At 35.8% G+C, this 17,550-nt stretch overlaps 1 protein-coding gene across 2 annotated transcripts in view; it reads left to right on the top strand.

Annotated features, from left to right (window-relative positions):
- Window positions 1–17,550, top strand: part of SLC9A9 (solute carrier family 9 member A9) — a 169,168-nt gene that overhangs the window by 107,223 nt on the left and 44,395 nt on the right. For both annotated transcript variants that reach the window (XM_008491051.2, XM_030456173.1), the window contains exon 13: window positions 17,433–17,481. In XM_008491051.2, coding sequence (XP_008489273.1) covers window positions 17,433–17,481 — 49 coding nt within the window. The remainder of the gene's footprint in view (window positions 1–17,432; window positions 17,482–17,550) is intronic.

Raw genomic sequence — 17,550 nt, 5'->3', positions numbered from 1 at the left:
GATATTATTTGTTATTCCCAAACTCTACAGTAGTATTCCCTGTTTTCAGTTGTGTTCAAAGAGATGTAGCAGAAAAACAGTTTACAATGGCACGGGGGTAGCACATACCACTGCCAAGTGGGAAGCTTTGATCAGATCTGGTCTATACTTTAGGTTTCCAGAGATGTTCTTTCTGATTCCCAGCAGAAGCCCCTCAAAAAAAAATTATATATATATACATATCTATTTAAAAAAAAAACCAAAACAACACCAAACAATACTGTTGGCTTTAGAAAAAGCTCTGTCTTGTCTAGAAAAGCAATAGTTGTGGTAAGAAGTCTCAAGGCCTTGAATGGTAGTAATAGTATGACTGAGCCTCAAGGCTTGAGAACAAGATGTGGGGAGAAAAAAAGAAAAAAAAAAAAAAAGCTGTTTTTCCACTACTTAAGAACAAATGAGGATGTATCCTTTGAGACCAAAGAATAAATGGATTGGTTTAGCCAAGGTGGATGGTTTTATTTGTGACTATATTTTTTCAACTACACAGAAAGATTGATACCATCTTGCTTTTCTATATAATGATATACAAGTTTTTTGGTTTTTTTTTTAATATGTACCTGCTCCTGAGTTCTGCCTGAGTTAAGGTCTGATTTGCCACCATACGGTTTCAGCAATTGGAAGGCTTTATTCTGCCCTTTGCCAAATCAGTTGTGCTGATTTTAATCACAAGTCTTTCAAAAATGACAAACTCACTTAAAAGTGATCTAAACAAGACATAAAAGATATTTGAACTCCATTTTCCTATCAGCCTCTATTTACATCTGCTGTGCTGTGGGCACAAGGCTAGAACTGTATATTGCTCAACATCATAGTGATCAAGCCATTACGAGAAACTGCTCATCTTTAACTTGACAGGAAATTCCTCTCATATATTCTCATATATTCTTCCATCACTACAAAGGTTGGAGTTTGGCATCTCTGAATTCAACAGGCAAGAGCATTTGTTCATATCTTAAGATGATTCATAATTTCATAGTTATGTAACACTATGGACCTTCTTAATTGTTTTGCTTTTATTCCTTTGAACATATTTTCCTTTCACCATTTATCAAGAGGAAGGAAGGTCAGTTTATAAAAGGAGATTTAAATGTTTTCTCCTGGCCTTGGCTCATTCTCTCATCTACAACCATATTCCTTTAAGTCATGCTTCCTTTAGAGTCCTGGAAAACAATTTTGTGAAAGTGAAGGATCTGTTGATTTACTACTGAAAACACAACATCAGCCTAAATATCTTCAACTGTAATTTACACATGACCAAACCTAGCGACAGACAGTTGAGTTAAAAGCAGGATGTTTTCAAGTGCAGTTACATTTCTGTCTACTTTGTAATGTTTATTATTTTGCTTTGGTTGTATTCTACTCCCAATCCATCTTAGTAGTACTGCCTCTCAGTAACAGAAATAGCTCCAGTAAAAAAAACCTTACTCTTTGTTCCTAGGGTCATACTCCTCTTATAGCCATAGAACAGTAAGTATTTAAAATTGTGCTGCAATAAACACTTCTGTTGAGAGCCCAGTTTCAGCCCACTGAATTTCTTTTAACCTAGATGCATTCTTAGAGATCACAGTCTTCGCCTGGATAGCCTTTTAAATCCTAACAAAAGCCTTTGAAATCCAGAAACACCTATAATTTCAAGAAACAAGTCTAACCATTAATACTGCAGTTGTTTTAAAATTATTTTTAAAATAATTTTTAAATTATTGTTGTTAGATTGTCAACTATCTGTGCCTGTAAACATCTAAAGGACAGCATTTTGCCTGCCATCTTTTACACTGGTGAGAGTTTGAATGCCCCTGTGCTAACACACTCTAATTGAATATATATGACAAAACATGGTGCTGACTCCCTAGGCTCTCCTCAGCAGTAGGATATTACTGATTCATGTGCAGACTCTTAGGTCACAAAATCTAAATTGCTATTCAAAAGATATTTTAAAGTTTCACAGTTGTTAAGAACACCTTGAAAATAATTAAATGCAACTAAACTAACGAGGAAGCGTTCATGCGAGTTTGTGAAAAGTCCAAAACAATGGCTCAGATAAGACACTGCCCAGCAATTATCAAAGCAGCATGATCTTTAAGTTACACAGCTTTGCTGGTGAGTGCCATCCTGGCTCCCAAGTAGTGCTCCAGGTAAAACAGAAAAATAATATTTTTAGTATTGACTTAGGAAACTGCATGGCTGTCACTCACTCTCTGTCCACCAGTTGATGGGTAACAACCAGTCCAGGAAGAGATCAGATCAGGAGATCAGCTTCCGGTTTATTACTTTGTACCCTTCGATCTCCTGTAGTAGCACAGACTAATATATTGGTTTAGACCCTAGTAAAAGATCTTTTTTTAATGCAAAAATATTGCTACACGTGAGACTCTCTCTTAACTGGTTGATCTTTGCTACCAGTTCTGGATTTGTGGTTATGTATACACATAGTGCCTATATAGTATCTACAAGAAATAGGAAATGGTCTGATGTCTCTGGATAATGATATATTAGGAATTGCATTCTGCTTCAAACCCTGAGATGTTCAGAATCACACGTGACATTATCTATGAGCAAATGAAACATTTTCTGGGGCACACCCAGACTGAAAGAGTTGATATAGTAACTGCTTTAGTAGCCAGAGCACGATTAGCCTGGTAATTGCTATAAATCAAAAAGAAGTCTGAAATTGAACATTTAATGTATTAGATGTTATTATAAAAAAGAGAAATTGGATAATTTCCTTTCATTTCTATCTTAAAATGAGAAATCATCCAGGTAATGAATCTCAGTGATCTCCTGAAATGCCTATCATTTATCTGCAAAGTACTTTTCTGCTAAGATAAGGTGTGCATTTGATCTTTCAGAATTATTCACCGTATCATTTTGCCTGAATGATACCAAATTAGGTTTATAAACATTTGTGCTTGATAACAAAATAAAAAGATCAAAATACAGAGGACTTGGGCTTTCTGACTGTGAAAGGCAGTTGTTGAATGTGAGATTTTGGATCACAGTTGTGACTTTGTACATAGCATGTACACGATTCAAACTGTCAATGCCATTGGTCTTGTCTTCATTGGTCACAGGAGTCTAAATTTGGGGTAAATATCCTAACATGGCAGACAATTAAATCCCACTTAATGGCTATTGAAAACAGAAAATGAAGAAATGAAAGGTAGACTTTTATTCCTAGGGTATTTATTGCTAGAATATTTTATTGCTACAATATTGCTACAAAACAGAGGAAAAATTAAACAGCAATAAGATTCATGCCATTCAATTAACTAGGAATAAATGATAGGATCAATTTTCCACATGCCAAAGGCTCAGAATAGTTTATAAATATTTCCAGAGAATTATAAATAAACCTGAAGCTTGCAATGGAATCCATCCATTGGGATGGATGTGTCAAAGTATTTCTTTTATTATCTTCAAAATAATGTTTTTCTGATATGTACGAGCATTCAAAAAAAATTTTTTCCCACTTCATGCAATCACTTTTTTGCTTCATTAAAATGTACCTGTCATACAAAAGGTAGCTGCTAGGCAACAGTCAACATGATGAAGTTGTTCAAGCTACAAATAAGGAATCAAACAAACCTCTCTGGAAATATTGGTAGAGAAGACATCTTAAAGAGCCAATCAGTTATCTGGGAGTTTGGAAAAAAAGTGATGATTTATTACTTTCTACCAAAATGCCACAGAATTTTGGACCAACTTCTAAGTCCAACAAAAATAAATTGCTGCAAGCACAAACCCAGTTGTGTTCAATTATAAGCCAAAATTGTGTTGTTAGAGGCTAATTCAAAGGTAAAAAGAATTTGAGGTATTAAAAGTCTGATATAAATGTGATATGAAATCCTGGAAAAAAAAAAATGATCACATTTACTGGGATAAATCTTATATCCCTGCTTCATAGGTCTTGATCAAGGCACCTTTCTACTCTCTATTATTGGTCAGCTACTGTTGCTTTTTGCAAATTAATTGTTCTAGAAACTCATCGAACTTTCATACTTTTAGAAATGAGTAATACTACCAGTTGGCCCCAAAAAATAGAAGGGTAGGAAATTATGATATTTATGTTTGTTAGCTTGCTTGATTTCCAAAAAGTGTATGTTTATTCCTCTCCTGTTTTGCTTAACAAAGAGTATTAGAATTTTTTCAGCAAGAGAATAAACATGTTTCATTTTGATGGGACGAAACTTTTTTATTTCATTTTTACTTAAACTGTCATCTCAGTCTGGAAAAAAAAATTCAGTCTCAGGGTTGTTTTTTTTTAGCTTTCCAGTGGTTTTCCTTTCTGCTATCAAGTATTTCATGTAATGCAAGATCATTTAATTCCATTTTTAAACTATATATGAAGCACAGAAAAAACAAACATATCCTTTGTCTTCCAAAACCAAAAAAGTTGCTAACAGGGAAGAGAATTAGGCCTTAACTGTCTTATACAGTATGTGGGATGTGATAGAAATGTTCTTATGAATCTAAACAAATAAAAGCACACACTGGTATAACCATGTGGATTTACAGAGAAGCTTAGTGAAAGAAATGTAGGACTTCAAGTTCTGTGAAACTTCAACTCTCATGAAACATTCGCCCAGAAATTCTGAAGTTTCAGTTCATGTCAAGTGGGAGGAAAACTCTGGCACCCTCAATAAAGAACCCATCAAATTGTTCCAGAATTAGTTGAACATGAAAGGCAGATATTAAATAACCTGGGCTCTTGCAGAGCAGTATGAGTGTCAAGCATTTACTAAACAGCTAATTTCATTATAACACAGGCTTTTTATAGTAAATTATCAGTGCAGTAACAGCCCAACAGTGATTTTCTAGTCAGTACATCCATAAGATTTAAATTAGAAAATTACCTCATATCTCAGCAAAAAGTAACTGGTTTCAATGCACTTAAAAGTAATGCAGTTTCTGCATTTTTCACTTATTCAAAGAGATACAACATTTTATTACATAATGACATATAAAAATCTTGAAATCCTATTTTAATAAATCCAAAGTATTTTCAGTGTCAATCAATGTAAAGAACAGCTGTTTTATATATATAAAAGTTTATATAAAGTGTTGTTTACATAAAATACCCTAAATAGAAATCCTAAAAAATCCATGCTTTTACCCTATGATGTTGAAACATCCCAGTCGCCCCTGCTATTCACTTATCCATGTGTTTAAGCCTGGTCAGGCATCACTGTCGGTTTGGGTGGTTTGCCTGAATCTTCTAAGTCTTAACCAGCCCCTGAGTTTTTCTAACTTCCAAAGGGATTCCTACAAGTGTTGTGGCAGCCCGTTTTCATTTTCAGCACAGTAAAAGAGACCCTGCTCCCCCTCTTGCCTGATTCATCAGCTGGTAGCATGGACTTCATGGTTTGCTTCCTCTGCCTCATTTAACTCACATGAGTTTCTTCCACCTTGGTAACATTTGGGCTAGAATTGCTCCACAAATTCTACACATTAGCATACGTATCCATGAGATGAGGAAAGCAGAGATGTCAGAAAATAATTTTAATTAACTGAACCAGAAAACAAGATAAAATTATTCTGTAGACTTGTGGTTAATATGCTCACCAGGGAGGTTTCAGCTCCTTTCTAAATACGAGTTTCTGTGGCATGTAAAATGAGTCATCAAGTAAAATGCAGCAATCTTCTGTGTATGGAAGATGAAAAATCCAGCTCTGGCAGAATGCCGCTCAGTACTCTACTGAAGAATGATCACTCAGATGCTTTCTGACCTAGTGACCCTTATGCATACGTATATATTACGTATATATGAATTCACTTATGATTACATTTTTAAAAGAGAGCAAAGATTTTATTTTTTTTCTCCCTCCTCCTGGAATCAGTGGAACTACATTATCTGCCACTGATATGACTCTCCTTTATCACTCTGAAGACCTCAGGCTGTGTGTGACTAGCTCCTTTATTAAATGGGCACCATTTGGGCTCCCCAGAAACTGATGCCTGGGCATGGCTTTATGTCTCACTGATTCTGAAAGTACTACAAAAACTTCTCAGCCCACAAAATGAGTTACCACAGCTGGTTCAATTGCCATGGCTCCATTTACTCACCAAATAAGCAGCATTATTTCCTTCTTTGACACCTTCAGAAATACTATTTTAATGCTTTCATGTTGATAAGTAAATCTAATCATCCATTTGCCCAACTTAATTCCAGAAGACAGTCTGCAGCCTACACCCTTTCTTATTTATACTCCATGCAATATCGGAAAGAGAAACATTGTATTGGATTCTCCATTAAAGCATTGCCCTGTCAGTTTGAAATATGTCAGGATGGCTGTGTACCATTTAACTAAGACTTACATACAAAACCTGAATTATAAACAAGGGGCAAGTTCTCCAATTTTTTTAAGCAAATAGAACAGCTTTCCATCCAATTTTTTACAGATACCTCAGCCTATATTACGCTTGCATAAGAGAAACATGACACACGTCCCAGAATGAAGCAGATACATTTAGAACAAAATTAATCCATCTAAGTTCCACAGTCTTTTGCCTTTTAATACCTTTTTAATAAGCCTAACTTATTATTTTGTCAATAACATGTTCTTTCCTTACAAGAGGAAAACTCGTACTTCATAGAGCTTTAAAAAAATTAAAACCACTTGTGTAGTTTACAGCTCACGTATGTTCTCTTGATCCCAATGTTACATGTCTAACACAAGGCGAATCTCTTAGAGTTAAGAAGTTCTGTCTTATTGTTTTTTTTCATTCATAAGAGAGCAGATGTGGAATTTTAAGCACTAGGCTTGCCTTTCAGCTACTAAGGTTTCTCACTCTGTAAGGTAGGAACCTGAAGCCAGTGTCAAAGTATCACATATTTATGAATCCACTATCATGTATGCCTGAAGTCATTAGCCACAGCATTATTTAGAGCCCCATGGAAGCTGAGTGGCAATGGATAAATTCTGGGGACTGATCCTCAGCAAGTGCAGGTTGTCATAAAAAAAAAATCATTTCTTTTCTTGGCCTGTAGGCAAAAGAAAAATACCCTTGGGGGATCCCCAGCCAAGGCAATTTCTCACTCTGATTTTTCACTTTGCCTCTTCATTATCTCATGCAAGCTATTGCTTCCATTGTCAGCACTGCTTGAATTCAGATGTAGGCTCACAGTTGCTACATGGAGCATTTTTACAAGAAGGCAAAACCACAATGGGAATGGACTCCCTTTCATAAACCATAATGCAGAAAACCCCTTCCAACACACTGCAAAACAACACAAGAAGCATAAATACAATTATGAATCTTTACGGCATGCTCCCTATCTCATCCTCCCAGTGCTCCTTTTCACTGCACTTATTTTAAATGGCAGACAGCTTCAAATGGGTGCTTCAGGCTTCATGCTCAAGCTCTGCATGTTTATAAGGAGAAAAAAGGAAAAAAAAAATTTCACAGTGTCTTCAAATGCTCTTGTAAAAAGATAAAAGCTTTAATTAATTAAAATAAAAGTGTTTTATCAACCTTAACTGAAGTGTCACAGTTAGTAAGTACTACTCAAGAAGGGGGGGACTAACCAGCCTCCTGGGCACTCACAAAGCTTGCAAGGACCGGATGCTGGCTCCACAAAAACCTCCAAATAGCACATGTTCAGGAGAGCCCCCAGAAAACCAGACTAGAATGCCAATTCAGTTCATTAGATGAAAAAAAGGTAAAACTGCAAAAGCAAATTTAAAATCAGTTGAAATCTACACTGTCTACACCAAACATTGCAATTATCATACCAATATTATATAGAAATAAAAGTATTCCTGAATTAAAAGAACAACAAACAATGAAAATGGGATTAGATAATCACTAGAGGATGAAGAGTATCATAATTTTCCAGCACTTCCACGTAACCACTGTCTGTAGAAGACTATTACGCTTTAATATTTATTATATCAGGATCTTATAATCTATGTAGGTTGTTTTCTTAATGGTAGAGTAGCAAAATTAAATAGAACACCTGTCTTTTTGAGGCTTTTCTTTTTCTCTTCAACATTGAAAAGCAGTCTTGGAAAAAAAAATAAAATTTAAATTTTCCATTAAGCAGCATTTTAGAACATTGTCTTCATAAAACTCCAGTTTATCCTGCTGTATGTAAAGTGGCCTTAAAAATGTTTCATCATGGATGTGCAGAGGTGTTTCTCTGCCACTGAAAGGACAGTTATTATTAATGCTGCACACATCAGACCAAGAAAACTCGAGCAAGCCTCTTCCATATTCATACATAACATTTGACTCCAATGAAAGTCCAAGCCTTTTCCCTAGTATCTCCCTTTAAAAAGTTTGATTTGTAATTTCAGATTAAAAAAAAAAAAAAAGGCTGGCAAAACTGAATGAGTATGAGTTAAAATAGCAGACTAAATGGAAAGATCAGTGACAGCTTTCAAGGTACCTTAAAGGGTACCTTGTAATCAGTTCCCAGCAGCAAACCCAGGAGCATTTATTTGGTGTGCTTTGGCTGTAGCATATATTTAGCTTGTCCAGCATTACTCTGCTCTCACAATAGCTATGCACAGAATTACTCTCAGTACCAGCTTATGTGAGAAATTTCAAATATCGATGCAAAAGATGAAACTCATGATGTTTTTTCCCCATGCTGTGAGCCCAGGGAACTCGGAGTTGTCCTTTCATTATTTAGACTAATACCTCAGGAGTATTTAATGTTTTACTTTGGGTTAATCACATTAGCAATATTTTAATGCATCTACAATCGCCTGGGCTTCTTTCCAAACCTGTGCTGTTTATGTTCAAAGAAAATAAAAGGAAACCTAAAGCGATTTAGAGAACAAACATTTTACTGCTCAAAATCATTGTCATAATTCACTGGAGGAAGCTGTTATTTCTGAGCCAAGAATTAACTAACCTCATCTGTAGGAAATTGTCAAAATAAATCTGAGAGCAGTTTCTTTTTCTCAGACAGATCTGTTGTAAAATCTGTTCTCATTTTTCCTGGCTGCAAAGCTCATTAGTAGTCTAAGCAAGATGCCAACAAAATGGCCTAATTCCTGAATTCCTGACTTTTTCTTTTTTTTTTTTTTTTTTTTTTTTGAAAGCTGTATTAATCTCCATAGAGTTTATATAAGTAGCAATTATTACTTTGCTATGTGCAAAAATAATAATGCAGTGATGTTTCTCTTTTTGCATTAACTGAAAAGGCATTTTTAACAATGTTCCAGTGGTTATTTTTATTAATACCATTTCAGAATTGTGCACACAGTATTTGATCTATAGGCTTCCTCACAGCATGACAAGAGGTATGGTAATAATAGTGAATTTCTTAAAGCATATGGAGGCTGAGCAATAATGTTTTGTTTAGTGCCTCTTGTTAAAGCAAAAAAGCACCTGCTATCACCAGTAGCTTCATCAACCCAACCAGTGCTATTGCAATAAAAGATCATTTGACTTAAAGCAAGGGACTTCAAAAACTGTTTTTTTCCCCAAAACAGAGAGTATAGAGTTCAGATGGGAGGCATCACAGTCACCTCACGACAGCCTTGCCACTCTGTTCTGTGATCCAGTAATATTTAAAAAGATATATTCTTTTAGGATTTACTGGATTTACTCAAAAGAAACAACCTCGTTGTTACCAAGAGATACCAAATCCCATACTAAGTCAATGCTGTAATACAAAATCAAGGGATCCTCTTATTCTAGGCGTCCAACCTCTCATCTCAGCCATAAAACTTTCTACAAAAACAACTTGATCTGACATCCATGTTTTCCAGATAAGGATATATGGAGGAAAAAAAAACAAAAAAAAGAAAAAAAAGTTAGTAATGAAGGAGTTTTCCCACACACACTGAAACAGGAAGTTTACTAATCTAAATTTGGAGTACTTAAAATACCACTTTATCAAAGGCTTTTCTTTTCCCTAATACAGGAGTAGAAAATAAAACATGCAAATAAATTGCTACGCAGTGAAGGAAAGCTACAAACAGTGAACTAGAGGGTGACAGTTGGATCATGTACCACAGTGCAATGAAAAGTACAGGAACAAGAGGATTGTAAGCAGATATAAATAAGAAAATGAAGAAGAAAAAAGTGAGGGAGAGTTTCAGAAGAGACATCATTACAGAAAAGGAGCAAAATCGTGCTGATCAGCTGATGCCCTGAGTGGATGATTAACTTTGCTGCCAAGGGTCAGTGGGTTTTACCAGCTGTCTATGGACCACACATCAAAGATACTTAATTGGGAAACTCGTGAAGTCCAAGAAAACATTCCAGAGAAAGCACAGAAATTAAATTTCTCACGCACTCACTTTGCATCAGAGACACGAAAGCATCTGTGAGTTTGGGGCCCTAAAGCCTACACATATACACATGCAGGTAAAATGGCCTTGCCCCACATTTTTCAGGATCAAGCTTTAAAATGTAATCACACACAGCCCACTTCCTGAATATGAAAAAAGTCCTGAACTCACTTGCAGCAATGGGCTGCAAGCTGCATCTGCCAGGTTAGCTATAGTAAGTAAGTGTGCAGAGTGGTTTAGCAGAGTCAGTGGCTTCTGTTTTCTCAATTTGACCTGGAATTTAATGTATTTCATGCAATTACTGTGTGTGTGGTTATAAACACACAACTAGCACATCCCATCCATCTAGATTTGATAATCTTTGTTACAAGGCTGTGCATTGTAACATAATGAACAATATTACTAATACCTCTTATCTACTATAATGATCTTTCTCTAAATCTGAAAACAAGTCCTAGTTCTTACATTTTCGTGACACAGAAATTGACTTTCTTGTAGTTGCTGCCAACCTTCATGGATATTTTATTCCAATTCTATTTACATTCATTGATACTACTATAAATTATGCTTTCTTAAAAATACACAGAAATTACGCTCATTTTAGTGGACATTCATGCCTATTTTTAAGCAAGAGGCTTGATTCCTCACTACAGGTATATTCACATAGAACAATATTGATAATCTGTATGCCAGAAGTATTATAGGAATTTGAATTACTGCTTCTCAGAACTCAAGATGGAGGTGCCATGCTGTCAATATCATAAAAACTCTGGTATTGCATTCTGCTATATGGATCTATCTTCCTACTTTAAAGTAACCAAGCTGTTTTAGACACACACACACACACCAATACCAAGAAAGAATAAGATTAACAGAATAGAGAATTAGACACCAGGTATCAAAAGACCAACTTCATTTTTCTAGTTATTATCTGCATAAGTGCATGATATAAATGCAAATGGAAACCATCATCTATTTTTAAATTTTAGCATTTCACTTCACACAGATGCACAGTTGTGGGGAAATAATTGGTAAAGTTTTATGCAGCAACATTATTGCAGCTTCACAATATTTTTAATACTTAACATCTAGAGAGGAATGTTGTGGATGTCTTATAGAGTACTACAGTTCTCTAGCCTTAATTTCTATTTTCCTTTACTCATTATCTTCATGCATCACAGCCCTTCTTTACTTAGAAGGCATTTTTACATTTATTGTATTAATTTAACTGACATCTCTGCACCCAAGTAGTTCTCCATATGCCCACCAAAAATGGCTCCTAGACCTTGACCATAAGAAGAATGTTTTGTAGTAGCATTTCCAAAAAAATTACCTTACCAGTTTATGAAATCAAAACTCTAGAGAACAAACTATGGCATACTTCTCTTACACAATTCTACAGGTTTCTTCTATTTCACTATGCTGTGTACAGAAGCATTGGCCATGTGACAAACACATGAAAACCCCTTAGGATGCATCATTTACCTGATAATTTTTCTTCATCTTTTTCAACATTAAATTAAACTGATTTGTTCTGTTGTGAGACAGAAGTGATTACTCTTGCCTTAGGTTTAAACCACTTTCATTTATTTACAAATCAGTTTGAGCTGAACTTTGAGGATGTATACTGATACCATAATTCCCTAGGTAGTTTATGTCAATCAAAATATTGTACTCTGAAAAAGCAGATTTTTTGGCAGCATCAGTCAGCAGCAATATGGCAATCTAGAAGCAAAAGCAGATTTTAAGGCATCAATTTGTTAGGAATACACATCACACTTACTGCCACATGGACAAGAATAATTGCCTAAGCATTCATTATTTATCCTGAGGATTTTTTAATTTCAATTGTAATGATTTATTAGAGATGGTGAAACCATCTTTTTTGGATTTTGCTCATGTTTCTAGTCTTTACAGTTAATAATTCTGTACAGAATGCAATATGCTGATAATGGATAACTACAAGCTCTAGATTTATTAATGCAAAAATATTCAAGACTCCTGTTGCAAGTGCTGTTTAATGAAAACTGGGTTATGAATCACTTACTCAAAAAACCTTTTCTGGTGTGTACAGTTTTCGGAGATATAAGCTGAGGTTTAAAGACTGTTGAGTTACAATGGGAGAGCCACTAGAAGTCTAGGAAAGTGAGTTCTTTCAGTAACCCTTCGATAAGCAAAGAAGCCAGTATTATTCTTTTACAGCAGCACTCCAAGGGCTCTGAACCAAACCAATGTCTCTGGTAAACTAGCTTTTGTATAAACATAATGAAGGATATGCACTTACAAGCTAAATACACAAAACAGCTGAACAACAATGTGGGGGAAGTATTATCCCCATGAGTCCAGAAACAGAGAAAGATGCCAGATGTTTCACCTCTTGAATTGCCTTTTTTTTTTTCCACTGATCTAGAAAAAGACAGAAGACAGGGCGAACTCTGACAACTCTGTAATACCGTGTTCTACAAAGCACACATTCAGCATCGTACTTAGATCAGGGAAGGTTGTTACTCACATTAGGAGGCATTCCTCATCAACTTTCTAGTCAGATGTTCTGTTTATTAAATCATTAGCTGCATCAAATAATGCTCGTGTAAACAACTGTTTCTTGGGGCTTCATTGGTGCTTGAAGTTAAAAGATGTTTGGCATAGCAGGGCAACATCAGCAGGGGAATGGGCAGTGCCACCACTCGTTCTCAGCCCAGTATTTACAGCTCCTCTGAGAGAGAAGAACCACCTCAGTTTGAGGTGACTGGTGAAACCAGGATTCCCAGTTCTTTGCAGAACACCCAAATTGATCACTCATTAAATAGGAAAGGGACAGAATCAACTACATACTGTCAGGATGTATTTCCAAATAAAAGCAGTCATGCCTGCTTCATCTGGGGCACAGCTAACCCATGTGACTATATGTTAAGTGCAAACCAGACTAGGAGGGACTGTCAGCAAGATTCAACTTGCATAAAGGAGGCTCCATTCTGCAAATACAGAAAACCTATACAGGCTCAGCAGCACAATTTCAGCCCTTAGATTTCAGAGGAATACCTTTATTTTCAGATTTCCTGGCACCTAAAGTGAAGGAGAGCTGAGGATCACACTGCAGTATAGTCACTGAAAATTCTTCTCTGCATGCCTAGATCCTAATATGAAGATAGAGCCTATGTGGTTTTTCTGTGGCTTCACCATAGAAAGGAGAGATTTATCCTACCATGTTGACTTTGTGGTGCTTTGAAGTGAGGGAATTAAAAGTTAGCAATGCCTGAATAGTGATTTGCTGCTCAGTATTCCTACGGTTTGGTTTTGTATTTCTTACTAGTGGTTCCCCTGACAATCTGAGATTTCTCTTTCCATCCATTTTCATTTCAAACCACATAAGAAAGGATGTAATCGACTGCTTTGTATTCAGTGACAAATTCCTCCTTTTATTACCAAATGTATTCTGACTGTTGCTAAAAAAAGATGCACTTGATAGCACATGGGAATTTAAATACCATCAACTGTAAAGGGTATTTCTGCAGACTAATGCACAGTTCCTGGCAACACTGAGGCCTAATTTCTGGAGGCTGGTCAAAGTCACCAGCTTCACTTCCAGACTGTGAAAGCTGCAACTGTCAACTCCCAATCCAGGTTTTGATCCCGCTATTATTTGAAAACAAAAAACAACCTACCTCCTCCTTCCAAAAAACCCAAAAACAAACAACAAAGAACGCCCCCAAAAAAACCAAACAAGCAAAAAATCCCAAATAAACCAGCACAGAGGAGCTTTTAGGACTTTTAACTCCTTCATGTCTACAGCATTTCAATCTATGGCATGAGTTAAGTTTATCTAAGCACAGAATAGATGAACTTCACTGTGATAGAGATCTGGGTTGCATTTTTTTTTATAGAAGGGAATTCATCCGAAACGTTTAATATTTAGAATTAAAAGATGCAAAAATAGAAAGGCAAAAATAAAAGCATACAATGAAGAACTAAGAACAAATGAATGAGGACTAGAGAACAATCAGGAAAGTGGGATAGAAGAATGGAAAATGGAGGCTGCAAGAAGTTAAACAAGATAACAAGAGAAAAGAAACAGCCAACAACAAGAAAAGAAAAAAGCACACTAGGAAAATATTTTTCTGACGAGCTATTAAATCTTCTTACAGAAATGGAAAAATGAGACAATTAAAAGAGGCAAGATGTTTACACACATATTAACAGTAGAATGCTTCTTGGAGACTGTCATAGTATTTACACAAATTTTAAGGTTGCGAATTCTAGTGGCAAGATCATTAGATGTAATAGGAGGTTTTGTTGAGGAAGTCAAGTATGTCAACTTGAAGCACATATTCATGCTTAATTTCAGTTCTCTTGACTGTGTTATATAATTTGTTACTCTTTGTTTTTTCAACGCTTGTTATTATAAAAAAGCATTCTAACTAGTATCAAGTATAACAGAGATAATTAGAGCAGACCATGATTTTCAGTGCTAGATGCCTGATGTTAGGCTCCCAAGGCTATGTTTGGATATGAAATAATTAGCCCCAGTTTCAGAACTGACTGAACTGAGCCTGTGTAGTACATACTTAATAAAATTGCTAATGATTAAATTAAAAAAATATATTGCTATCTAAATGCATTTTAAAAATCCACCCATGGAATGCAAAGAATGATCTCATCTTTTATCCAAAGAACTTTCAATTAATAGGTAATGTTGTGCTACCCATATTAATCTCCAGTAGCAAGATTTTATTCCATTAGAGAAACATCAATGGTACCTGACCCTGTGTTTTAAACGAGATTAGAGACCACACCAAGAGAGAGCTCTGTGATATTCATGTATCATAAATACTTCTTTATTTTGTGTGAAAAGAAAACAAAAAATATGATTTCATTATATATTTATTGCTTCTTTTTTTTTTTCTGGCCATAAACATAGTAGTCCTGCTAAGATATCATGTATCTATACGTGACAATAATCTATTGTCTGCAGAATGAACAAGGCAAAAGAGAGCTTTCTAATCATAAGGAGTGAAAACCACACTTTAGGAGAACCTTAATTATGCCACAAATTCTTCAAAACTCTGAACATTCGGGGGTTTTTTCTATGCTAGTGTTGTGGGGTTTTTTCAGTTAGTGGCTACACAGTTTAAGTCGTGACATCAGTTAGCAATCACTTTTACTCAAAACTTATCACAGCCAGAAACCCTGGTTCCTATTGGCCCCCTAGCCCACACTTTTCCATATTTGCTATTGCAGTCCTTTCAGTCCAGTGTGAAGTGTTTTCCATTGTCTTGGCTCATTGTATAATAAATGCATCACAACTCCAGCACACAAAGTCAGAACTGGCAGTTTCTCACTCCAGTAAGTTCAGAATTGCATGAAAGCCAAATTACTTCTGTCCCAGGAGACTGATTCATTGAGGCCAAGTCAAGCTCATTAAGGAGAGGAGAGTGTGGGGGAGTTTGTGCTGTAGCTTTTCAGCCGCACCTGTCAAGCGTAAACACTTGGAAGTTTTTTTTATTTCTAGAAATGAGCAGACCCTTAACTATTGTACTGGCAGTGCTTTCCTATGTTGTCCAAGTAGAGTCACCAGTGAGCATATCTAGCAAAAAATTCAGTCTAATCAATTGGAGTAGCATTTGCTTTCCAAGATTGGGATTCTCTTTCTGATTCTGACCAGGTTTTAGGAGTTAGGGACCATCACACCTGCATTTCTGCCATTGCTTCAGCCTTCACACACCACTGGAGTTACCCACTCCAGTGCTGCTTAGATTTACAATACCAAGCACAGAAAAGGCCTGAGAAACCACTGCTCTGTGAATGAAAATACCAAATACAATGGCAGCAAAAGAGTTAAACTTCAGTGTAATGTTTCTCCTTTTTTTTTTTCCCCATCTAACTGCTTCTCCTTTAATGAAATGGGAAATATCTAACATTTTTACTCCAAGTTAATGCATAGGTTATCACCAGAAGCTTTTTCTAGCAATTTGAACAAGAGGACCAAAAAACAAACAAACAAAAAAAAAAACAACTATTTATTCTCAGCACCAGGACCATTACTTTTAATAAATAGAAATATTTATGCCTAAAGAACTCAGGTTTGTTGAAACTCAAGAGCTATGGTATAGTAATTTTTCTCTTCCATTCAGTGTTTACATATAAAAAGCATTTACTTTGCATATAGTTCCTGCCATTGTCCCTAAGAATATGTGCATATTTACAACAAAGAATCCTGAGGTATGAAATTTTTAATATACTTTAAAATCTGTTTTGATGTCTTATTATCAAAAAGAAAAATATACTTAAAGAAGGAAAGCTGTCAGAAAAATAAGTGAAGTAGCCTTAAATCAGCATCTAGTGAAAGAGTACATTTTCTTTGCATCAGTAAATTCTGCAGTGTCAGGTCAACTGAACTAATATGTGGGACCTTGCAAGGTATTTGGAAGATGTTTGCCACACAACAGTGGACTTCAGATTCCAGTTATAAGGTGTGTTATTTACCATCCATGCTTTCCTTCCTTTCTTGGAGTGAGCATCAGCACAAGCCTCTGTCATTCAACTTATAATATTTCTAATTTGGATTTTTCCTCAGTTCTGAGTATGAACCATATTAAAAAACATCAGTTCACCCAGCACATCACTTTTAACAGCCAATTTTACTTTTTTCCTGTTCATATGAGTAAAATGTCACCCCAGTTCCCATCATCTTGCACATAACCAATTGAAAACAAATTTGCCACTCCATACCTTGGTGTTCCCAAAGCCCTTTGTAAATGCTACAAGCTATCCATTAAGCAACACAGCCAAGACACAGAGCTCTGCAGTCCTGTCCTCCACCTCTAACTCACTGTTCCTCAACATCTCTCTTCTGCCAATAATTAAGGATTTCATAGCACAGGTTAATGACTTGTCTCTCCGTAGAAATAGATCGGAGTCAGGATAAAGATCTAATCTCAATAGTTAGTAGTGGCAGTTAAAAAGAATCAAGTTTACTAAAAACTTAAGACCTTCCTTCATCAAAAAAGTAACATGAAGAGTTTGCCAGCCCACCTCTGCCTTTCTCACCTTGTAGGAAATGAGTGGCACAAGAGAAACATTTCTGTGCTCAGTGCTCTTTAAATACATGAGACCCTTACTATAAATCTTGGTTCTTGTTTGTTTTAACAGAGTTGGTGTAGATCCAGATGAAGATTTGAAAACAGAAGCTGTAAGCCAGGTATGTCAGTATTTTCAAAACTAAAAACTTCAGATGTTGGCAGATTATGCTTGGCAAAAAGTGTTACAG

Source organism: Calypte anna, chromosome 9, assembly GCF_003957555.1.
Source record: "Calypte anna isolate BGI_N300 chromosome 9, bCalAnn1_v1.p, whole genome shotgun sequence".
Taxonomy (NCBI): domain Eukaryota; kingdom Metazoa; phylum Chordata; class Aves; order Apodiformes; family Trochilidae; genus Calypte; species Calypte anna.
This window is presented reverse-complemented; position numbering and strand designations above follow the sequence as displayed.